Source organism: Schistocerca americana, chromosome 1 (assembly GCF_021461395.2).
Source record: "Schistocerca americana isolate TAMUIC-IGC-003095 chromosome 1, iqSchAmer2.1, whole genome shotgun sequence".
Classification (NCBI taxonomy): Eukaryota; Metazoa; Arthropoda; class Insecta; order Orthoptera; family Acrididae; genus Schistocerca; species Schistocerca americana.
This window is the reverse complement of record NC_060119.1, coordinates 785829339-785850730: the sequence shown is the minus strand read 5'-3', so window position 1 is coordinate 785850730 and position 21392 is coordinate 785829339. Positions and strand designations below refer to the sequence as shown.

Sequence of the window (21392 nt, the reverse complement as noted above, 5' to 3'; positions counted from 1 at the left end):
CTCAGTGATACAGATAGCTGTACCGTAGGTGCAATGACAATAGATTTAAGTTAGATGATATAATGGGAATTAGTGAATTCAGTGGCAGGAGGAACTGGACTTCTGATCAGGTGCATACAGGGGTATAAATACAAAATCAAATATGGGTCATGCAGGAGTAGGTTTAACAATGAATTACAAAATAGGAATGCAGATAAGCTACTATGAACAGCACAGTGAATGCATTATTGTAGCCAAGATAGACACGAAGCCCAGACCCACCACAGTAGTGCAAGTTTATACACCAACTAGTTCCACAGATGAGGAGGAGATTGAGGAACTGTATGATGAGAAAAAGAAATTACTAAAATAGTTACAGGAGACAAAAATTTAGTAGTCTTAGGGAACTTGAGTTCAATAGTAGGAAAAGGTAGAGAAGGAAAATTTGGAGGTGAATATGGACTGGGGGAAAGGAATGAAAGAGGAAGCTGCCTGGTCAGGCAGTTGTAGCCGGCCGAGGCGCAAGCAGCTACAAGGAAGTAACTGATATTGTGACTTTTACGAGTTCCTAACCAGGAGCAAATTTTATATCATCATCCGTGTGCTTTAATAATTTAGTTTCTTGAATTTCTGCATGTTAATTTAATATCTAATAGCCACAGTTCTCGTGTTTTCATTTGCGCCAGAAAGCAAACCAATTTTGTGGCATATTACAAGTTCCTAATCAGGGGCAAATTATTTATTTTCACCTGAGTGCTTTGGTAGTTAGTTTTCTGAATCTCTGCGCATCAATCTAATTTATTAGACACAGTTTCAACATTTATGTCAGGGTCTAATGTAGAGTTGGGCAGCATGTGCCGATAGTCCGTTTATCTGCATAGTTTAGTTTTCCACGGTCTTTAGTATGGACTGGGACTACAACTGTTGTGTGCGGATGCGAGCCGAGTTGGTGACACTTCGCTCTCAGCTTCAGGCCGTGATAGCTTCCACTACACAGCTTGGGGCTGCAGTGGATGGGCACCACTGTTGTGGGCCAGCTGTGGGGATCCAACAGATGTCCAGCACGTCTGAGTCCTCCAATTGGTCCTCACTAGTGGCCAGCCCAGTTACTGCTTGCACTGAGGTTGACCCGTCACCTGTGGTCGACTGGGAGGTGGCTCCTGGGTATAGCTGGTGGCAAAAGACTTCCCAGGCGGCCTCATGTAAGGCCTCCCCAGTTTGTCTCATAAACAGGTTCCAGGTGCTGTCTGTGGCTGACACTGTTGCCTGTCCTGTTTCAGAGGTAACCTCTGAGCCTGCAAGATCCGGACAACCACAGAGGGTGGACCCTTAGGGACATGGCTGCCAAGAAGGGAAAGAAAACCAATGTGCACTCAGTGTGCATAACGGGTGGAGTCATTCCATATGTGGAACGGGTCCTCCCAGATGTCATGAACAGCAGAGGGTGCAGCCAACTGCAGGTGGTTGCTCACGTCGGTACCAATGATGTGTGTAACTTTGGCTCAGAAGAGATTCTCTCTGGTTTCAAGCAGCTAACAGAAGTGGTAAAGGCTGCCTGTCCTGCTTGCAAGATGAAAGCAGAGCTGACCATTTTCAGCATAGTCGACTGGACCAATTGCAGGCCTCTGGTACAGAGCTGAGTGGAGGGTCTGAATCAGAGGCTCAGACGGTTCTGCGACCTTGAAGGCTGCAGATTCCTCAACTTGTGCCAAAGGGCGGTTAGGTTTCGGGTTCCACATGTCCACTATACGCAGGAGGCAGCTACACGGGTAGCAGGGGCAATGTGGTGTGGACTGGGCAGTTTTTTAGGTTAGAGTCTCGAGGAAACACAAGGGCTTCAGTCACAAATGGTGCATGCCGAACATAGGAAGAACATAGATACAGGAACCACCGGTATAACGGTCGTAAATTTCGTAGGTGTGTTGGGAAAGTATCAGAGCTCCAAGCACTAATAGAAAGCACTGATGCTCAAATCATTATAGGCACTGAAAGCTGGCTAAAACAGGAGATAAGCTCAGCTGAAATTTTTGCGAAGAACCTAATGGTGTTCCGAAAGGATAAGTTAAACACGGTTGGTGGTGGTGTGTTTGTTGGTGTTAGAAGTAATTTATCTTGTCACAAAATTGAAGTAGATAGTTCCTGTGAGTTAGTATGGGCAGAGGTCATTGTTGGCAACTAGAATAAAATAATAAAACAATAATTGGATCCTTTTACTGACCTCCCAATTCAGATGATACAGTTGCTGAAAGTTTCAAAGAAAACTTGAGTTTGATTTCAAAATTGTACCCGACTCATACCATTATAGTTGGTGGTGACTTTAATTTACCCTCGATATGTTGGCGAAAGTAGATGTTTAATTCCGGAGGTACACATAAAACATCATCCGAAACTGTGCTAAATGCATTCTCTGAAAATTGTTTCAAGCAGTTAATTCATGAGCCCACGCAAGTAGTAAACGGTTGGGAAAACACCATTAACCTCTTAGCAACAAATAATTCTGAGTTAATAATGAGCATCAAAATGGATACAGGGATTAGTGAACATTGGGTTGTCGTAGTGAGATTGAATATTTTAATCCCCAAATCCTCCAAAAATAAACAAAAAATATACCTGAATGATATTTTCACTCTGCAGTGGATTGTACGCTGATATGAAACTTTCTGGCAGATTAAATCTGTGCCGGACCGAGACTCGAACTCGGGACCTTTGCCTTTCGCGGGCAAGTGCTCTACCATCTGAGCTACCCAAGCACGACTCTCGCCCTGTCCTTACAGCTTTACTTCTGCCAGTACGTCGTCTCCTACCTTCCAAACTTCACAGAGAGGACGGGACGTGAGTCGTGCTTGGGTAGCTCAGATGGTAGCGCACTTGCCCGCGAAAGGCAAAGGTCCCAAGTTCGAGTCTCGGCCCAGCACACAGATTTAATCTGACAGAAAGTTTCATATCAGTGCACACTCTGCTGAAGAGTGAAACACAGATTTAATCTGCCAGAAAGTTTCATATCAGCGCACACTCTGCTGAAGAGTGAAAATATCATTCTGGAAACATCCCCTAGGCTGTGGCTAAGCCATGTCTCCGCAATATCCTTTCTTTCAGGAGTGCTAGTTCTGCAAGGTTCACAGGAGAGCTTCTGTAAAGTTTGGAAGGTAGGAGATGAGGTACTGGCAGAAGTAATGCTGTGAGGACAGGGTGTGAGTTGTGCTTGGGTAGCTCAGATGGTAGAGCACTTGCCCAAAAAATATACCTATTCAAAAAAGCACTGACACCTTCTTGAGAGACAATCTCCACTCCTTCCATATTAACAATATGGAAGATGTGGCTTGAATTAAAAGAAATAGTATCGATAGCAATTGAGAGATTTATACCAAATAAATTAACATGGGATGGAGCTGATCCTCCTTGGTACACAAAACGGGTCAGAACACTGTTGCAGAAACAACGAAACAAACATGCCAAATTTAAACAGACGCAAAATTCCCAAGATTGGCGATCTTTAACATAAGCTCAAAATTTAGTGCAGACTTCAATGCAAGATGCTAATAATAGTTTCCACAACAAAACTTTGTCTCGAAACCTGGCAGAAAATCCAAAGAAATTCTGGTCATATGTGAAGTACGTTAGCGGCAAGAAACAATCAATACTTTCACTCTGCGATAGCAATGGACATACTATCGAAGACAGTGCTGCCAAAGCAGAGTTACTAAACACAGCCTTCCGAAATGCCATCACAAAAGAAGATGAAGTAAATATTCCAGAATTCGAATCAAGAACAGCTGCCAGCATGAGTACTGTACAAGTAAATATCCTTGGAGCAGTGAAGCAACTTAAATCACTTAATAAAAGCAGGTCTTCTGGCCCAGACTCTATACCAATTAGGCTCCTTTCAGAATATGCTGATGCATTAGCTCCATAAACAATCATATACAACTGTTCGCTCGAGGAAAGATCTGTACCCAAAGACTGGAAAGTTGCACAGGTCACACCAATATTCACAAAAGGTAGTAGGCGTAATCCACTTAATTACAGGCCCATATCATTAATATCGATGTGCAGCAGGATTTTGGAACATATGTTGTGTTTGAACATTATGAATTACCTCAAAGAAAACGGTCTACTGACACACAGTCAATGTCGGTTTAGAAAACATCGTTCCTGTGAGACACAATTAGCTCTTTATTCGCATGAAGTGTTGAGTGCTATTGACAAGAAATTTCAGATTGATTCTGTATTTCTGGATTTCCGGAACGCTTTCGAAACCTTAACACGCAAGTGGCTTGTAGCGAAATGGCGTGCTTATGGAATATAATCTCAGTTATGTGACAGGATTTGTGATTTCCTGTCAGACAGGTCACTGTTTGTAGTAACTAACGGAAGGTCATCGAGGAAAACAGAAGTGATTTCTAGTGTTCCCAAAGGTAGTGTCATATGCCCTTTGCTGTTCCTTATCTATATAAACGATTTGGGAGACAATCTGAGCAGCCATCTTAGGTTGTTTGCAGATGATGCTCTCATTTATCGAGTAATAAAGTCATCAGAAGATCAATTCAAATTGCAAAATGATTTAGAAAAGATATCTGAATGGTTCAAAAATTGCCAGTTGACCCTAAATAATGAAAAGTGTGAGGTCATCCACATGACTGCTAAAAGGAATTTGTTAAACTTCAGTTACTCGATAAATCAGTCAAATCTAAAAGCTGTAACTTCAACTACATACCTAGGAATTACAATTATGAACAACTTAAATTGGAAGGAACACATAGAAAATGTTGAGGGGAAGGCTAACCCAAAAACTGCATTTTATTCGCAGGACACTTAGAAAATGTAACAGATCTACTAAGGAGACTGCCTACACTACACTTGTCCATCTCCTTTTAGAATACTGCTGCGCAGTGTGGGATCCTTACCAGATGGGACTGACGGAGTACATCGAAAAAGTTCAAAGAAAGGCAGCGCGTTCTGTATTATCGGAAAATATGGGAGAGAGTGTCACTGAAATGATACAGGATTTCGGCTGGACGTCATTAAAAGAAACACATTTTTCAATGCTACAGGATCTTCTCACGAAATTCCAATCACCAACTTTCTCCTCCGACTGCAAAAATATTTTGTTGACACCAACCTACATAGGGAGAAATGATCACCACGATAAAATATGGGAAATCAGAGCTCTTTCGGAAAGATATAGGTGTTTGTCCATTCCGCGCACCATAAGAGATTGAAATAATAGAGAATTGTTAAGGTGGTTCAATGAACCCTCTGCCAGGCACTTAAACGCGATTTGCAGAGTATCCATGTAGATGTAGATGATACTATTTTGCACAGAGCATAATTTAATCACAGGTAACATTTGGTTTAATAATCATGAAAGAAGGTTGTGTACGTGGATGAGACCTGGAGACATCAGAAGGTTTCGTATTGATTATGTAATGGCAAGACAGAGATTACAGAACCAGGTTTTAAATTGTAAGATAGTTCCAGGGGCAGATGAGGATTCTGACCTCAATTTATTGGTTATAAATTGCAGATTAAAACTGAAGAAACTGCAAAAAGACAAGATTTTAAGGAGATGGGACTTGGATAAACTGAAAGAAACAGAGGTTGTAGAGAGGTTCAGAGGAAGCATTAAAGAACGATTTACAAGAACAGGGGAAAGGAATACAGAAGAAGAAGAAGAAGAAGAAGAAGAATGGGTAGCTTTGAAGGATGAAATAGTGAAGGTAGCAGAGGATCAAGTAGGTAAAAAGATGAGAGCTAGTAAAAATTCTTGGGTAACACAAGACATCCTGAATTTAATCGATGAAAGGAGGAAATATAAAAATACAATAAATTAAGCAGGCGAAAGGCACTACAAATGTCTAAAAATTGACACTGACAGGAAGTGCAAAATGGATAAGCAGGAAGAGCCACTGATACCCTTGGGAGATCCAGCCATGACAAAACTCTTCCATCTGGTGAGCAAAATGTATCAATTCCAAAGAACGCAAGTGCTGACAGGTGTGAAAATTATGAAGTAGCAGTTTAATAAGTCATGGGTGCACAGTACTAACACGAATGCTTTACAGAATAATAGAAAAACTGGTAGAAGCCAACCTCAGGGAAGATCAGTTTGGATTCTGGAGAAATGTAGGAACATCCAAAGTAATACTGAAGCTAAGACTTCTCATAGAAGATAGGTTAAGGAAAGGCAAACCTATGTTTACAGCACTTGTAGACTTAGAGAAAGCTTTTGACAATGTTGACTGGAATACTCTTTTTCAAATTCTAAAGGTGGCAGAAGTAAAATACAGGGAACAAAAGGCTATTTACAAGTTGTACAGAAACCAGATGGCAGTTATAAGAGTCGAGGGGCACAAAATGGAAGCAATGGTTGAGAAGGGAGAGAGGCAGGGTTGTAGCCTATCTCCTATGTTATTCAACCTGTATATTGAGCAAGCAGTAAAGGAAACAAAAGAAACATTTGGAGTAAGGATTAAAAACCACGAAGAAGAAATTAAAAAACTGAGGTTTTCCGATGACATTGTTAGTCTGTCAGAGACAGCAAAGGACTTGGAAAAGCAGTTGAACGGAACACATAATGTCTTAAAAAAGAGGATATAAGTTGAACTCAATAAAAGCCAAACAAGGATACGGGAATGTAGCTGAATTACATCACGTGAAGCTGAGGCAATTAGATTAGGAAATGAGACACTTAAAAGTAGTAAATGAGTTTTGCTATTTGGGAAGCTATGTAACTGATGATGATTGAAGTAGGGAGGATATAAAATGTAGACTTGCAACGGCAAGGAAAGTGTTTCTGAAGAAGAGAAATTTGTTAACATCGAGGATAGATTTAAGTGTCAGGAAGTCATTTCTGAAAGTATTTGTATGGAGTGTAGTCACGTATGGAGGTGAAACATCGATGATAAACAGTTTAGACAAGAAGAGAATAGAAACTTTTGAAATGTGGTGCTACAGAAGAATACTGAAGATTAGATGGGTAAAACTTCCTGGCAGATTAAAACTGCGTGCCAGACCAAGACTCGAACTCAGGACCTTTGCCTTTTGCGGGAAAGTGCTCTACCAAGCACGACTCACGCCCCGTTCTCACAGCTTTACTTCTGCCAGTATCTCGTCTCTTGTAAAGAGCTTCTGTAAAGTTTGGAAGGTAGGAGACGAGGTACTGCAGAAGTAAAGCTGTGAGGACGGGGCGTGAGTCATGCTTGGTAGAGCACTTTCCCGCGAAAGGCAAAGGTCCCGAGTTCGAGTCTCGGCCCGGCACACAGTTTTAATCTGCCAGGAAGTTTGATAACAGCGCACACTCCGCTGCAGAGTGAAAATCTCATTCTGGATTAGATGCGTAGATCACGTAACTAATGAAGTGGTACTGAAGAGAACTGGAGTGAAGAGAAATTTGTGGTACAATCTGACAAGAAGAAGGGATCAGTTGGTAGGACACATTCTGAGGCATCAAGGGACCACCAATTTAATACTTGTGGACGGTAAAAATCGTAGAGGGAGACCAGAGGTGAAGACAGTAAGCAGATTTGGACAGATGTAGGTTGCAGTGGTAACTCACAGATGAAGAGCCTTGCACAGTATAGAGTAGAATGAAGAGCTGCATCAACCCAGTCTTTGGACTGAGGATGACGACGACGACAACAACAACAACAACAGCAACAAATTGTTGAATCATTTATTGAGACATACAATACAGACTTCCATCAGTGGTGATCTGAGGAGAAAATCTGCTCGGTGTTGTCTGAACTACAGACAAGGAGAGAGAACTGATAACATTCAAAGTAAGCTTAACCCACACTTTCTTACATTCCTCTCCTACATGTTGTTTGTTAGAATTTTACCTCTTTAATGCATAATTATTTATTTTGGCCCTCTCTTCTAAAAATTCCCTCTCCTTTTCCTTTATTTCTTTCCTTTATATTCTGGTAATTGTGAAGTCTCCTCCCTTTTCATTTTATCTTTAATTCTTCTCTGTCCCTTTTATCACTACTGAACTGCTAGCATAACACTTTCTAAGGTCCTATCTTTAATATCCTACTGTGATGGTTTTTCCTTCAATATTATCTCTCATCCTTACCGTAACAGATGCTCTTAGCCTAGAAACTGAATGACCTGCTCTCCCTTTCGAGGCTCCTCCTCCAACTGGTTTCTCTTTCGTACAGGAAAAAGAAATCTATTCTACAAAATGTTATGAGTGCTGCTATCAATCTCAAGCATTTATGTAAGCAGTGGTCATGGTTTGCCCCTCCTGAAGAAAAGTATGGGCCAACCTTTTGCCATATATTACACGAGAAAGAATGAAAAAGAATAATAAATGAATTTCATGGCTTACTACTGTCTGAATCGTCTGCTGCCATTCCTTCCTTTACTTCGTGCAGGAGAGAATAATACTGATCTATCTTGTCCTGATGATGACCAAATTCCTCTTTTAAGGCTTGTAACTCTTCAGCTGTATGGAAGCAGAGGCAAAATAATTAGGGCAATTTATTATTTTCTAAATGTACATTAATGAAAATGGCTCAATAATATTTTAATAACAAAATGTAATGATGATTTAGCAACAGTTACATTACAGACGGTCAAAAAACTTTAAAAAAATAAGAACATATCCAAACAAAGTGTATCCAACCATGTAAGAGAGTGGATAGTAAAATGCTCTTTCAGCTACCTTGAAAAAACATACCTATACTTTTCTGCAGTTTAAAAATCTTATGAATATCAAGTAGTCACCTGTGAAACCCGCCTTTTCTGCTTTCTCCCACAACTTGTTCAGTTTCTTGTCCTTAAATAGACTTTTATTTATATAATCCTCAGATGCTTCATTAAAAGCCTTGTGCTGCTTGTACTGTTTTGGGTCATTGATATCTTCAAAATGTTCAAGAAGACCATAAGTACTCATTATTCCTGTAAAAAAGAAAACTCTTGAATTATTGATGTCACCTAAGTGTCTAAGAAGACTTTACATACTCATTATACCTGTATGTACAATAAATAACTTAAAAATTCATGCAGAGAGAAAAATTTAGCTAAAAAAACAATCAAGGCTGTTACTGCAAGAAATTATTAACATAAATAATTAATATATATGAAGTGAATTCTGAAAGTGGAACAACAACAACATGTAAAGGATAGATTGTTACCACACAGAGGAGGCATTGGCTCACAGACAAATGCAATGAAAAGATTGATAAACTTCAAGCTTTCAAACAAAAAAGTCCTCCTCCTGAAATAGTGTGTGTGTGTGTGTGTGTGTGTGTGTGTGTGTGTGTGTGTGAGAGAGAGAGAGAGAGAGAGAGAGAGAGAGAGAGAGAGAGAGAGGGAGGGGGGGGGGGGGGGGGGGGGGGGAGGGAGAGAGGGAGAGAGAGAGAGAGAGAGAGAGAGAGAGAGAGAGAGAGAGCGAGAGAGAGAGCATGGTTGCATATTCTATTTTGGAAGAAGGACTATATTGTCCAGAAGCTTATAAGTTTGGCGATCTTTTAATTGCATCTGCGACTCAGTGCCTCCTCTGTAGACTGAGTAGCAATCTAACATTTTCATATTGTTGTTAAATTGAATATGGTCTATTCTTTTCATGATGGCTACTTGTAACTAATAAATATTAAAATTCACTACACACAACCATCCATACCAAAAAATTACAGGGCTTTTAGGGAATATGGTTGGTGGATATGAGATTTAAGATACTCAACAGCACAGTTATCACCATAGATTTGTGTTTGTAATGGAATGGATATAGTTTAAAGAGTTTTAGACAGCCTAAATATATACCATAAACTACTAAGAATGCCATCTGTATTCACATAATAGCCTTGTACATAAAAGTGCTTTCATAAACATGTTCAAATCTATTACAAATTAGCACATACTAAGAGAATAAATCCAAACAAATACCTAAAACAATAACACAGGTGCTGTACATCTGAATGGTTAATCACACAAAATCAAAAATGAGTCAGTCATCTGGTCCCACACCAAAATCTCTTCTCAATCAAAACTGGCTGCAGACCTAATCCTGCACAGAAACCTAAAATACGTTTTTAACCAATCATTACTACAGATGGATATTAGGTTGAGTAATAAGTCAAGGGCCTCCTCCATACAAAATACAGGAGATTAAAATATGGAGCACATTAACAAGTAATAGATCCAAGTGAATCTTCATGCCAGAGGACGAAAATATGTGTCAAAAGGCACAACAGGAAAATGAGACCCATTTCTCATTGCCTATAAGAGAACGAAGAGAGGTACCACAGACTATTTATTTCACTAACAGTAGTACCTTTTTTTTCCCTTTGCCCCTAACTTTTCATGTTGACTAATTACTCTGCTTCACTACTGTGAGAACAGTTTGAAGAAGAACATTACAATATTCCAGAAGGCCATCCTTTCGAGTTGATTTCAACTTTCGACCAGGGAGTTTTTATTTCTATCAAATAGTTTTCCTTGCACCCAGTACCCACAAGAATATCACAATCTGCAACTGCCTCTTGGAGAAGAAGCATCTTCAATTTGCTTCACTAATTTATCTGCTCAACTACTTTTACTTGTCTCTGGGAATTAGAGCAGACAAGGAATGTCCTGTTATCATGAAGCCTCATCTAGTGCTGTGCATGTAAAGAAATGTCTGCTTGTGACTGTATATGTGCGGATGGATATCTGTGTGTGTGTGTGTGTGTGTGTGTGTGTGTGTGTGTGTGTGTGTGTGTGTGCGCGCGCGCGAGTGTATACCTGTCCTTTTTTCCCCCTAAGGTAAGTCTTTCCGCTCCCGGGATTGGAATGACTCCTTACCCTCTCCCTTAAAACCCACATCCTTTCGTCTTTCCCTCTCCTTCCCTCTTTCCTGATGAAGCAACCGTTGGTTGCGAAAGCTTGAATTTTGTGTGTATGTTTCTGTTTGTTTATGTATCTATCAACCTGCCAGCACTTTCATTTGGTAAGTCACATCATCAAGTAAAATTCTGTTAGAAACTTATCATCATACTGTTCCAAAGTTTATGTGGCTCATGTACATCTCTACTTATTATCCACATAATTTTAGAAACATCACAATATGTTTTTACCATCACTTTGTTGTAGCTTGCATTTCTTGTTTATCAGCAGTGGATATGAATATAATAAATCCACTCTGACTTCATTTTATTACTAACTTCATATTATAATATACATGAAGTACATATGAATTTTAATGTGAATGGATAGATAAAAATAAATCTACTCACAAGTGGAGGCAGGGGGAAACACACACACACACACACACACACACACACACACACACACACACACACACTTTTACATGCTTTCAGAGCCATGGCTCCTCCTTTTAGCAGAAGAGTTGAAGGGGAAGGAAAAGGACTGGAGTGGTTTAGGGAATGGGGTACAGTTTAGAAAAGTCACTCAGAACCCTGCGTCAGGGGAGACTTACCGGATGGAGTGAGAAGGAAAGACTGATTGTTGGGGGCTGCACCAGACGAGATTTGAAAACCTCAAAGCAGGTTTTCAAATCTTGTCCAGTGCAGTCCCCAAAAATCAATCTTTCCTTCTCATCCTGTCCAGTAAGTCTTCCCTGACCCAGGGTTCTGAGTGACTTTTCTAATACCCCTTTCCCTAAACCACTCCAGTCCTTTTCCTTCACCCCTTTTTCCTTCCCCTGCAATTCTTCTGGCAGAAGAAGGAGCCACTGGCTCCAAAAGCTTATAAAAGTGAAATCCTTTTGCAAGTGTGTTCCCCTGCTGCCACTTGGCAAGTACATTTTTTTATCTATTCGTTTACATTATATTATCAAAAACTGATTATTTTCGTTATTATACACTATGAATTTTTACATATGTATATCACTTTTCACATTAGACAGGCATCATATTAGGTTTATTTTCATGGCAAAACTAGTCAAATATTATTGATGCTTTTCTGTCGTACAGGGACTTGATGAAATGTCCAACCAAAAAAATAGTCAAGTTTTTATTCAAACAGCAGGTTATCTGGTAATCATGATATTCTTCAAATATTTATAAGTTGTGGGGCACCACCTAAATAAAATTTACAACAATAATGAAAATTCGTGGATGAAAACATAAGTAAAACAGGAAAAGGTTGGTGCATGGTGCACAGAAACACACAATAGAAAACAACAACACTATCTTTCAAGCTCTTGCTCTTTGATAATTTTATACTCATTTGTTGGACATTTTTGTCTGTGAATTAGTCTACTGTTTAAGGAAACGTTTCTGCAAGTGGTCAGGATTAGCAGGATTTTTTTGAGTACGAATATGTTCCCTTGTCTCATCCTCAGTCAATTGGCAGCCACACAGAGGTGCAGTCATTTAAGATGATATTTTCTGAAAAGGTAGGGACCATTTGACTACATTATCAGTTAAGATCCAAATGCATTTAACAACACACCACACTGAACCTCAAGTTCTACGACCCACTGGCAGCATTAGATAGCTGTAATTTTTGTTAAAAATAGCAATCTTGAGCACACATTTGCATTATGTATAATAACTATGCCTTTCAGACTCCACATTGTAACATCTTGCAGCATTCAGAGGGAGCCTGCAAGTTCATCGATTGTGCAGATGACCAAATAACGGTATTGACACTGGCAGTATGTGTGGCAGAGTATGTGTGGCGTTCTGCACACTGAGAAGCTATCATCAGATGGTAAGAAGCAATAATTCAGGTAAAGCACAGAGGCTGGGTATGGAAATCTGTTTTGATATGTTCCTACTAAGCAGCCAAACCACTATTCTTTCTGAAAGGATCTCCAAATATTACAACTAAACAAGCTAAACTGTAGAGTGAAAAGTTGGCAATTTAGCTGTTTTGGTAGTTACAATGACGTGGCCCAACACTCCAAATTATTTTATCTAAAAAGAAAAAAAAATCTGTTCTACGTCTGCGTTCCGCCAAATGTAATGGCTTTACAATTATCCTCTCCATTACTTTTGAAGGAGAGTTTTACTGGCAGCTTCATAGCTGATGAAGTATCATATTTTATGAACTACAATACGCACCTTAATTTTTAAGCAATTTTTTTTTAATAAAATTTTTATTATTAGACTGAAAAGCTGGATTTAAAAAAAATTCTTAATTTATAAAACTAACCTAACCTTAAAAACCATGAAAATCATCATCTGAACTTTCTTCTTCTTCTTCTTCTTCCTCTTCATATATAAGATGGTCTTCACTGCCATCAAGAGCGTTACTTATGCTGCACTTCTTGAAAGATTTAAAAACAATGTTTTCTCTCACTCTAGACCACTACTGTTTTATCCACTGACACACTTGTTTGATTGTAGTCAAACAATGGAAAATCCAGGATGGAATGTAAAAATATTGTGAAAAGGAAAGTTGATACTCACCATATAGTGGAGGAGACATGGAGGGCAGCGGAGAGGTGTGTAAAAGAATATGTATTAAATTTTGCTACAAAACCAGAGTAAAGTGCAGTGAAGATTTCAAAATGTTAAATATTGCTTTTGGTGAATCTGCTATATGTGCAACAAGAACTTATGAGTGGTATAAGAATTTGAAAGAAGGCCCTGAAGATGTTGAAGATGACGAGCAACCTGAATGCCACAGCACATCGTCAGTTGCTGTAAGTGTGGAAATAATGAAAGAAATGACAATAAACGATTCCCAAATCATGATTAGAAAGGTTGCTGACAATGTAATGCAAAGTTCTCAGTAGTCACTAGAAGAAGTCAACCAAAGATCCATATTACTTAAATGTGTCATAACAGGTGATGAAACACGGGTATATGGTTATGTAGGCAAAACCAAATTTTAACTGTCTCAGTGGAAGCACATTCAATAATGCACCTGTTCACACTTTGGTGCTTGTACATAAACTTTTGGTCAAATAAAGCTGTAATTATGCCTTGACTGCCTTATTCGTCAGACATGGGTGACTTTTTTATGTTATCAAAAATAGAGAAAACTTTAAACAGTACACACATAGATATGATTAAAAATGTGTTGGTTAGAGAGCTGAAAGCTACCCCAAAGATGAATACCAGAAGTGTTTCAGAGATTGGATTGGTTGGCTGGTTTGGGGTATAAAGGGACCAAACTACAGGGTTATGAGTCCCTTTTTCCTGATGCAAGCAAGGCTCAAGGTACAAAAACACCCACCACACCTAAAAAGAAAACGAATGGAACAAACAGCAAACAGGGAAAACATACACCACAAGGAAAAGCAGAAGAAGGTGTTAAAACCATAGAGCAGATGGTCTGGGCTGGCTGAACACAATAATAAAAGAGGATGAACCAGCCACCTTGCAACACATTAAAATGTCCACCCCCAAAAACACAAGGTGAGATGAACACATGTAGGGAAAAGACAATCACAAAGACAAACAAATGCAAAGAAAGTGTGACAGAGTAAAAATGAAGGGAGGGTGGCAACCTCAGAGAGAAGGCTAAATGCCAACCCTTAGATGGTACGATAAAAATCCCCCTCAAGAATAAAAGATGAAACTAAAACTGCTGTTGAGGCATTGTCGTCCAACACCGAGCAGCTAAAAGAGAGCACTCCAGCAAGATGTGGACGACAGTCATATGTGAGCCACAGTGGCACCGAGGTGGGTCCTCGCGACGGAGGACGTAGCCATGTGTTAGCCACGTATGGCCAATGCAGAACCGGCAGAGAACCACAGAGTCCCTGAGAGAGGCCCGCATGGAAGCCTTCCACACATTCGTAGTCTCCTTAAGGGCATACAGTTTGTTGTGTGTACTGAGATTATGCCATTCCATCTTTCAAAACTGAAAAACGTTGTGGCGTAATTATGATCGCAGGTCAATTACAGGGTTGCTGATCTCCAGAAGCAGTTTCTGTGTAGCCTGTTTGGCCAGCCTGTCAGGGAGTTCACTTCCTGGGATTTCAACATGGCCTGGGGTCCACACTAACACCACAGAATGATCGAACCATTCCAGGGCATAGATGGAGTCCTGGATGGTCACTACCAAAGGATGGAGAGGGTAGCACTGGTTGATAGCTTGTAGACTGCTAAAGGAGTCAGTACAGAGAAGAAACGACTCACCAGGCCACAAGTGGATGCGCTCAAGAGCATGAGAAATGGCCGCCAGCTCCGCAGTGAAAACACTGCAGCCATCTGGCAAGGAGTGCTGTTCAATTTGTCCTCCATGAACACACGCAAAGCCAATGTGACCATCAGCTGTCGAACCATCGGTGTAAAGAATCGAGTGGAAGTGACAGCGAAGAGTCGCGGGGTTAACTGAGTCCTTAGGACCATGTGTAAGGTCCAGGCGAAGATTCGGCCTAGATATACACCATGAAGGTGTACATGACTGGACCTTGAGTATAGGTGGTAAAGGCCAGGACTGCACTTCAGACAGAAGAGATTGGATGCCAACCACAATTGTAAGCCCTGACCTGGGCCTTCGATGTGAGAGATGAACCACTGTGGATGGGAAAAGGAGACGGTAATTCGGATGCTCAGGAGAACTACGAATGTGTGCTGTGTAACGTGCCAGTCAAACACCACAGTGGTGCACTGGGTAGTAAATGCAAAGATGAGGACACTGCCGAACCATAAACCAGACTCCTGTAGTCAAGGTGGGATTGAACAAGGTCTCTGTAGAGCTGCAGCAGCGTAGAGCGATCTGCATCCCCAGTTGGTGTTGCTCAGGCAGCAGAGGGCATTGAGGTGATGACAGCACTTCCGCTTAAGCTGACGAAGATGAGGAAGCCATGTCAATCGGGCATCGAAAACCAGTCCTAAGAATCAATATGTCTCCACTACAGTAAGTAGATCGTCATTAAGGTACAGTTCTGGTTCCAAATGAACGGTACAATGCTGACAGAAGTACATGACACACAACTTCGCAGCTGAAAACTGAGCCCATGACTACGCCTTGTGGATGCCTCCATGTAGGCACCGCTCAGCGACACCAGTACTGGACGAGCAGTATGAAATGCAGAAGTTGTCTGCATACAGAGAATGTGAGACCAACGGCCCGACAGCTGCTGCTAGACTGTTAATGGCCACTAAAAATAGAGATCCACTCAATACAGAGCCCTGCAGGACCCCATTCTCCTGGATATGGAGGGAACTATGGGAGGCACCAACTTGAACATGGAAAGTACGTTACGATAGGAAATTTTGGATAAAAATCGGGAACAGGCCAGAGACCACACTCATGTAATGTGGCAAAGATACGATGTCGCCAAGTCGTGTCATAAGCTTTTCGTAAATCAAAAAAGACGACAATGAGGTATTGGCGTCTGGAAAAGGCTGTTCAGATGGCAGACTTGAGGGAAACTAGATTATCAATGGTAGAGCGACCCTGGCGGAAACGGCCCTGCATGGAGCCAGTACACCATGTGACTCCAGGACCCAACACAACGGCCTACTTACCAAAGGTTTAACAGCTTTCAAGGAATGTTGGTGAGGCTGACGGGCCGATAGCTATCCACATCAAGCGGGTTTTTACCGGGTTTGAGCTCTGGAATAATGGTGCTCTCCCGCCATTGCGATGGAAAGAGGCCATCGCACCAGATCCAGTTGAAGATGACACGGAGGTGTCGCTTGTAGTCGAACAAGAGATGTTTGATCATCTGACTGTGGATCCGATCTGGCCCAGGAGCTGTGTTAGGGCAATGTGCAAGGACGCTGAGGAGCTCCCACTCTGTAAATGGAGCACTATATGGTTCACTGGGACTTTCAGTGAACAAGAGGGCTTTCCTTTCCATCCACTGTCTGAAGTTGCGAAATGCTGGGGGATAATTCTCTGATGCGGAGGCTCGAGCATAGTGCTCAGCAAAATGCTCGGCAATTGTGTTTGCGTTGGTAGATAACACGCCATTGATGTTAATGCCAGTAACACCCTTCAAGGTCTGGTACCAACAAACACATCTGATCGTCCAGTCTTGGGAAAGTGACATACGGCACCCAATGGTCGAGACATACCTCTTCCAACACTCCTGTTTCTGTCTTTTTACAAGCTGGCGAATGGAGGCATGGAGCTATTTAAAAGCTATTAGGTGCTCTAGGGAACGGTACTGCTTATGCCGCTGTAGAGCTCGCCAACGCTCTTTAATGGCCTTAGTGATTTCTGGCGACCAACAAGGTACGGACTTTTGCTCGGTGCACCCTAAAGAACAAGGGATCGTGTTTTCTGTCGCAGAAAAGATCGTTCTAGTGACCTGCTCAACTACCACATCGATGGTACCATGTGAGAGAGATTCAACAGCGACAGCAGAGGTACAAGCTTCCCAGTCTGCACTGTTTAAAGCCCATCTAGGTAGTCATCCAGGGGATTGGTGCTGGGGAAGTGACAGGAAGATGGGAAGGTGGTCACTACCACACAAGTCAACGTGGACTCTCCAGTGGACAGATGGGAGAAGTCATGGGCTGCAGAGGGATAAATCAATGGCCGAGCAAGTGCCATGAGCGTCACTGAAACGTGTGTGGGGGGGGGGGGGGGGGGGAGGGGGGGGGCAGTATTTAAGAGGCAGAGGTCGAGTTGAGACAGAAAAGTTTCAACATCTCTACCTTGGCCAGTAAGCACAGTGCCATCCCAAAAGGGGTTATGGGCATTAAAATCTCCCAGAACTAGAAAAGGTTTAGGGAGTTGATGAATCAGTGCAGCCAAGGCATTCAGGAGTAATGCACCATCTGGAGGAAGATATACGTTGCAGACAGATATTTCCTGCATCATCCTCATCCTAACAGCTACAGCTTCACGAGGGGTTTGAATGGGCACAGGTCCACTGCATACTGAGTTCAGGACATAGACACAAACTCCACCTGACACTCTACTATAGTCACTACGGTTCTCATAATATCCCCTATAGCTGCAAAGGGCAGGGGTCTGTATTGTCAGAAACCAGGTTTCCTGGAGGGCAATGCAGAAAGCAGATGTTAAACTTAACAGTTGCCGTAGCTCAGCCAGGTGGTGGAAAAAACCACAGAAATTCCACTGGAGGATGACATTACCGTGAGGTTGGGAAGGCATGAAGCATGCAAGAAGGCAAGTTACGCCTCAGGGTCACCTGCTGCCACCGGTTTGAGTATTTGTATCCATTCCTATTGTGGATGAGGTATCACTGACAACCTGGTCTTCAGGGGACACTGAGATCTCCACCTCATCCACAGGTGCAGAATTGGTAGGGAGTGGTGGTGCTGGGACCACCAGAGGGTCCTTTTTCTTAGCAGACTTCTTTGTTTGCTTGCCCACTCGCTTCTCTTTTGGGGTTTTGCTGGGAGAACTTCTCCGAAGCAGCTTCAGTCATGGAGGAAGACTGTGAAGCTTTTTGTCCAGCAGCTTTTGCTTCCTTTAGCCACTGGCAAGTGTCCACTGTGGCATTAGTGGAGAACTTGGGAGAGAGGGTCCCGAGGGGCCTCTTCCGCACAAGAGGAGCCGGAGGAGGCTGCTGCTTGTCCGGCTGGGGGCAGGGGACAGATGTCCCCTGCATTAGGGGGGGCCTTGCTCCCGAAGTAGGTACTTTGGGAGCAATGGAAGGAGATTTTCCCCCTACCACCAAGGGGGCAGATGTATTCTGGAGGGCTGAAGGGCCCACTATTCGTGGCATATAGTGTGGTATGACTGGTATTTGTGATAGAGATGGTAATGTAGCTGCAGTGTTTGTGGACGTCAACTGAAAGGGGTGTAATCATTCAAATTTAGGTTTAGCCTCTTGGTAAGTCAACCAGTCCAGGGTCTTGTACTCCATGATTTTCCACTCCTTTTGGAGTACTGTGCAGTCTGGTGAGGAGGGGGAGTGCAGCTCTCCGCAGTAGATACAAGTGGAAGGAGGCACACAGGGAGTATCTGGATGCAGTGGACGTCCGCAATCTCGACATGTGGCACTAGAAGTGCAGCGGGAAGACGTGCACGAATTTCCAGCACTTAAAGCACTGCATAGGGGGAGGGATGTATGGTTTAAGGTCACAGCAGTAAACCATCACCTTGACCTTTTCAGGCACTGAATCACCCTCTAGGCCAAGATGATGGCACCAATAGCAACCGTGTTGTCTTTGGGTCCCCTGTAAATGTGCCGGATGAAGTGAACACCCCCGCCGTTCTAGATTGGCGCGGAGCTCGTCATCAGACTGCAAGAGGAGGTTGCGGTGGAAAATAATCCCCTGGACTATGTTGAGGCTTTTATGGGGAGTGACAGAAACAGGAATATCACCCAGCCGGTCACAAGCAAGTAACGCCCGGGATTGGGCTGGGGGATACTGTCTGAATTAAGACTGTACCACTTCTTATCTTGGACAGCGCTGTCACTTCCCCAAACTTATCCTCAAGGTGTTCAACAACAAACTGAGGCTTTGGGGGTCATCCGCCCTGATGCCACCCACTCTGATCAGGGGCTCTCCCCATGGGTGCTGCCCAGCCACAGCAAAGGCCACCTGGCATGATGGCTGTTGCCAGGAGTCCTGATGCCCCAGGAAGGCAGACATCTACTCCTTGGCACACAATGTGGAGTTTACAGCTCAGGCATCAGCAGTGCGACCCCTATGTTGTCAGGAGGCTATGACCAAATGGGTACATGACAGCCCCACCACATAGGACTGGTTACAGTGCTGGATAATGGGCACAGAGAAATCCAATACTGTCATGGGGGCGAAAGAGGACAGGAGACAACAGAAGAAGATGACATACACTGGAAAGTGTCCTCGCCCAAATAGTTGAATTGCAGGTGGAGATGCAAAGCCACGACAAGAGGTTCAGGGGATCAGATCTAAGGGCACTATGGGGAACTCATGCACCACGTACGGCTTCTTCCCTATAAGGTCCGCACTCCTGTAGAATTTGGAAAGTGGCAGGTCAAACTATAAAATGGGACCTGAACTTATAGGACCAAAAAGTGTGAGACCCCTTTTAGTTGCCTCTTATGACAGAGTTGAGATCCCATGTTTTAGGAACTTGCCTAAAACAACAGTTGATGATCTGTTCAAGGATCTTCCTGATACAGACCGTGGTATTTCTGAAAGGATCAAGGAAGGAGGAGGAATGGAGGGGTAGAAGGAAAGTAAGCTTACAGCTGGGAGGAAGAGGTGGTAGGGGAACAAGACAAGAATGTGGCAACAGTGAGTCCACCTGGAGCTGGCAGGGGAAGCTGTGTGTAGACATAATGAAGAGGAGTGAGTTGAGAGGGAAGGGAGCTAAGAGAATATGCCACAGAGAGAGAGGGGGACCACAAAGAGAAAAGTCTGAGTGTACATTAATGAAGTAAAGTGGGAGGTATTGTAAGATGGGTGTGATAGGACATTAACACATCATATCAGGTAAAGTCAGCACAAAGCAGGTAATGTACAGTAATATACAGTCAAATGGTCATTTATTCTTTCAAACAATATGGTATGACTGTGGCTCAGCACCATCAAATATTTTTTTTTTTTTTTTTTTTTTTTTGCTTGGTTTTATTAGGTGAAGTAATTAGAGGAAGTTCAGGGGTGAAATGCCTTCTACAGACCTTAGTTATCACACTTATATTTGTGTAGGCAATTTATATGGATATAAAGCTCTTCTAGCACATCTATTACTTCTTCAGAGGAAGAGTAATCTCTTTTCCCTAAATTATATCCCTCAACGTCTCACAGCGATTAAACTATGTAAGTGAAGTTTACTTTATAGAGGCAGATAACGGAAATGCTTCTGTTCTGTATTAAGTAAAACTCTTGAAAGCTTCAGAAACAAGAGTTAGTTGCAAACTCATCTTGAATACTATGCAGAAATTTTCAGAGATTAGAAGTTAAAGTCATTAACTTTGATCTTCTACTAAATGCCAACTACTATTCAAAGGTACTCAAGTTCAAAACAGTGTCTTTGAGACTTTTACACTTGTCATCTGTTTGTAGCCTGAATTCCCACCTCATATAATGAATTCAGTAGCAGTTCGGTTCTCGTCATCTAGCTTTGGTGGCGATGCTGGTACAAACAGAATCCCCTTAAGCCACTGAAAACAGTCTTTGTTGGTTGCATATGAATTGTTTATTTTATAGAGCGATTTAGCTGCAATCTTTAATGATTAAATGCACTATTCTTGAGTGCCGTGAGCTAATTAGTCTCTTTTTTGTGGTAGGAGTCATTAGCCAGCTTTGACTGTGGTGCTGTGTGACAATCATCATGTCACTAGTGTCAGAGAAATTTCTTACCTGGAGGGCAGCCAATTCTGGATAACTTAGTATGCTCTTGTATGGAGATAAAATTCACTTGGTCTTGCCAGTCCTAATGCTTCCTGCTGTCTTACTGACTCCAGTTTTGTCATACTCAACACGTCAATAAACCTTAGTTACCACTTGTGAAGCCGAGGAATATGTCTTCAACTGAAAAATTCTCTGTTGACTCTTAATGGTCATTACAAGCTTTGTGAAATGGCCACAGTTAGTCAAACATGTTGTGGTCAACTGCACGTTCTGCTCTTGTGCTGTAAACTCTGCTCA

General features: G+C 42.2%; 1 protein-coding gene across 2 annotated transcripts in view; it reads right to left on the bottom strand.

The window, feature by feature from the left end:
• LOC124612355 (alpha-2-macroglobulin receptor-associated protein) overlaps nt 1–21392 on the bottom strand; it is an 84895-nt gene that overhangs the window by 38458 nt on the left and 25045 nt on the right. For both annotated transcript variants that reach the window (XM_047140513.1, XM_047140522.1), the window contains exons 3-4: nt 8707–8880; nt 8309–8425 (exon numbers count right to left, since the gene is read on the bottom strand). In XM_047140513.1, coding sequence (XP_046996469.1) covers nt 8309–8425; nt 8707–8880 — 291 coding nt within the window. The remainder of the gene's footprint in view (nt 1–8308; nt 8426–8706; nt 8881–21392) is intronic.